General features: G+C 49.2%; 1 protein-coding gene across 1 annotated transcript; it reads left to right on the plus strand.

Annotated features, from left to right (window-relative positions):
- The first annotated feature begins 343 nt into the window (after nt 1-343).
- On the plus strand, nt 344-3,676 carry LOC147905371 (uncharacterized). The gene has a single exon (XM_087370522.1). It carries the CDS (start codon nt 1,444-1,446, stop codon nt 3,439-3,441), a length of 1,998 nt encoding a protein of 665 aa, XP_087226648.1. The 5' UTR covers nt 344-1,443; the 3' UTR covers nt 3,442-3,676.
- The last annotated feature ends 571 nt before the right edge of the window (nt 3,677-4,247 follow it).

Below are 4,247 nucleotides of genomic sequence, written 5' to 3' on the forward strand. Positions count from 1 at the left end.
AATTCTGTAAAAGTATACCATACTTAGCAAAAGGCACTGCTAATAAAAATGTGACGACTGTGCGAATGAAATGCGATGGTCCTCCGTGTTGTGCGTTGCCTAGCAGCTGTTTGTTTTTTTGGAGGACGAGGTAGCTCCTGGAGGAGGTGATTTCTTGTGCATTCGCGCCCCAAACAGATGATGGCCTATCATCTCACACACATCTCTCTCCATGTTTCAGAGCAAGAGCTTGCATAAAAAAGCAACGTAGGTACACAGAGAGCGAGCAAGAGATAGCCAAAAAGCAACGCACGAGATCATGAGACAGAGAGAGAGAGAGACACACACACGCACACCCCACAGAGCTTCGTGTAGCTGAAGCTGTGAGCTCTGTGTAGTTGAAGCTCTGCGCTGAGAGAGAGAGAGAGAGAGAGAGAGCGCGCACGAGCTGTCATAGAAGCAAGAGATACCCAAAAAGCAATGTAGGAGATGATGAGATCGAGAGAGAGAGAGACACACACACACACATACACACAGAGCTCAGACTCTCCGAGTAGGTGAAGCTCTGAGCTCTGTCCTGTATCTGAAGCTCTCTTTCACAGGAAAAGAGAAATCGGCTATTGTTGATTTATCATCGTCGTCGTCACATCTTTCTTGCTGATCACACATACATCCTTCGCATTCACGGTCGTTACCCCCTTGGGACATTCAAATTTGCTTCATGGTTGTGCCATTTTCTTCTCGCCCTGCCTGATGAGCAGCAGCAGGTGAGACACAGACCCTTTCAAGGAGGCCAACTGCTGGCGTACGCAGTCGTTTACGACGGGAAGAAACTACTTTTCGCACAAAATCGTTGTCCACTTTGAGACATATCGCGCAGGACGACTGAAGACCACAGAGAAAGAAAGAGAGTCATTGTGGTCTTCGTCCAAATGCTTGGTTCTTGCCCCTGGTTTTCCTCGTCCACTGCATCTTCTTGAAAGGTTCTCCATCTCCATAGCCTATTGCACTGCCGCCTGCCTTCCATCCAAGCTCCAGTGAACGAATCGCCAGATCTGCCGCAGTCACGGCGCTTGGATTTCAGCCTCTGTTTGTCCGTCCTCATCGCCATTTCCTCTCCATGCCCAATTAAATAGCGCGCATCCCCGTCTTACTTGCTCGTCGATGCTTGTTGCATCCCTTGCCCCTCCACATTCGCATGCCTTCTACGTAGATAGTCTGATTCGGCACCTCGATTTGATCCCGCCATATCCAAAATGAGCCGGCTCTGGAGCCTTTTCTCCTTCCGTGGCTCCTCACATCCAGATGCAGCCGCGCATGCAGCCGCTCCCTTCGCGTATTGCTAGCTGGCCTCGATTGCGATGCTTCCCTGCTTTGATTGAAGCGAACTGCTTTCCCTCCTCCTGCTCTTGGCCTGCTGCCGTTGGGCTTTAAATCGCCCTTTCCGGCAGATGTTGCTTTCTCATGGAGGCGACCCTCGAAGAACTAATGCTCCAGCCTCTCAAGCTGATCGAAGACACAAAAAGAGCAATCCGCGAGGCGGATTCCTCCAAAGTGGAATGCCAGGAGCTGGGCACGCAAGTTGAAACGCTTGCCAAATCTCTTCGAGACATAATTCGTCTGGTCAAGCATGGGAACGCCTGTTTTTGCGAGCGCTCGATGAGTCGGATCATGGAGGATGTTTCGAAGGTGTTGGAGAAGTGCTGCGCTCTGTTAAGGCGATGCAAGAAAGGTGGCATCCTCAGGAGAGTGATTGCAATCACCTCGGCCACTGATTTTCGCAGGGCGAGCAGCTCCATTGACAGCGCCTTGGCGAATGTTAACTGGATTTTGACTGTTGCCACCGATGAGGACGCGGGGGTGCCCGGAATGCCCCCCATCGCCAGCGCTGTTCCCGTTCTTGCTGTTGTATGGGCGATGCTTGCAAAGCTCCAGGGAGGCACTCCAAAGGCTAGAGAGGGGGCAGCAAGTTACTTTGTATCTCTGGCATCTGCCAGCGACCAAAATGGTGAGTTGATCATCGCGGAGGGGGGTGTTCCTCAACTATTGCGGCTCCTCAAGGACGGGACTCTGGACGCCCAGCTTCTGGCCGCAACTGTACTAGGTAAATTGGCCGTTCGTCAGCAACGTGTGCAGCGAATCGTAGAGGCGGGTGTTATCCCCGCATTTGTGCATATACTCGCAGACGGTCCAATGGTGGTGCAGGCCAAAGTTGCCTGGGCGCTGGCCGAAATGGTCTCCCACGATCCACATACGCAGAGCGAATTCGGTTCTGCAAATGCAATCAAGCTCTTGGTCGTCCGCATGCTAGAAACCATGGATGATTTGTTTCCCGACCCTCCCGTCAAAGCGTCATCCTTGCAGTCCGTAGTGAGAACAAGCTTGGCCACTCAAAGGTCCGGGATGGATTACAATGGTGGCGGAATAGGCACATTTGGAACCAGCATTGAGCATCGAGCTGGACTGCGAAAGTCTGATGGTGGGATTGGGTGGGAAGCAATACGGAAGAATAAGGAAACGGCAAACGCAGGTCTGGCTGATGGAAATCCAGATAAAAGCCACCCCAATTACAAGGGCAAGCACATCAGAAGTGCTAGCGATTCTCTCTGTATTGGCATGACAACACGGGACATCAACCGAAGAGAGAGGGGCAAACAACCTCCTGAAGTCAAGATCGACCTCAAGACGCAGGTAACAAGAGCCCTGTGGTTGCTGGCTCGGGATAATGCCATGAACAGCAGAATGATTACAGATACAAAGGCAGTGCTGGGATTTGCAAAGCTTATGGAAACGGAGCAAGGGGATGTGCAGAGGAACGTGATCATGGCAGTGATGGAGCTTGCACTGGTCGCAGGAAAAGATGCAGACCTAAGAAGGCTTGCATTTAAGCCGACCTCTCCAGCAGCCAAGGCAGTGGTGGATCAACTTCTCATAATTATCAAAGATCCATCAGGGGACCCTAACCTTCAGGAGTCCTGCATCAGGGCAATCGGATGCTTGGCTAGAACATTCCCTGCAAAGGAGAATAAGGTGATCAAATGTCTTGTCATGAAGCTTTGCTATAGCGATCAAAATTATCTTCCTGTTGCTGCTGAGGCAGTCACAGCTTTACTGAAGTTTGTGGATGATGATAATTATTTGCGTGTGGAGCACTCACGCACTATTGTAGAGGTCCCGGCCCTCCCATATCTGGTGCAGTTGGCTGCATTGGAGAAACATAAGAGTGTGCAGGCTCCTGCTCTCATGCTCCTTTCTCAATTGGCATTGCTTGTGGGTGATTCAAATGAGAACTCATTCCAAGAAGCAGCCGCTTTGAGTGTGCTGAAATCTGTGGCACCTTCATCTTCCACCTTCAACCAACTCACACAGACATCCATGGAAGAACTCGTCATTCCTGCCATCCTGCATCTTCAATTTTGTCAGGCAGGAGGAGACTCCCATCCTCATAGACATCATCATTGATTCTCCGTTGTGCCACATAGCTGCTGCATGCAATACTACTTTGCCACTACAAAGGATGCACTCTTCTTTAAGCTCTTTGAGGCGAGCGAGGAGCCTGCCATTCTCAGGCCAAGTAGGAGTTCTGAACATTTCAATGTAATGGACACCTATACTGATGTCCAGCATCCTTTTGAAAATTGTATGATTCTGCTACAATGGATTTGAAGTACTGAACTGATACATCATGCAATAGTAATTAATCATGAGCTTACTAAACATTGGTTGCTGTCCCCATTTTTGGGCATGATGCAAATATCTTTTGAGACCGTTTCCCATGATAAAGGAAGCAAGCAGCGTTCCTAATGTAAAAGCTTGGATAGTTCGTTGTAGTTTCTCTCTCTCAGCCTCAGCTTGTCTGCCCTAGCTGCAGCTTGCAGCACGCCTGCCCTTCTCTCTCCTGGCTGAGCATATCTCCATTGCCCAGTTTAGGGGTTAGACTAAGACATGGAGATGTAGATATAGTACTGATGAGAACATAAGTGTAGTTTGCTTATTCATTTTTTCATTTTTCTCATAATCTGTCTAAAGTCGCTTACAAACTCCCTTCTTTCCTTTGTTCTTTTGCTTGTATAAAAAAGTTAAATTTCTAAGTTTGGATATATTCCAGTCTTATGAAGGTATATATAGATGCCCTTCCCTGCCACTGCTGCCATGGTTGCAGCCATAGCTATGGATGAACCTTCACAGACGATGAACTGTTGCTGCCCTCAAAGACAAACTCTTGCTGACTGCCATAGCTAGGTGAAATATCCACAGCCTTGAATCAG

The sequence above is a fragment of the Dipteris shenzhenensis genome, chromosome 1, assembly GCF_047967505.1.
Source record: "Dipteris shenzhenensis isolate YYH24624 ecotype China chromosome 1, Dip_SZ_1.0, whole genome shotgun sequence".
In the NCBI taxonomy this organism is placed as follows: domain Eukaryota; kingdom Viridiplantae; phylum Streptophyta; class Polypodiopsida; order Gleicheniales; family Dipteridaceae; genus Dipteris; species Dipteris shenzhenensis.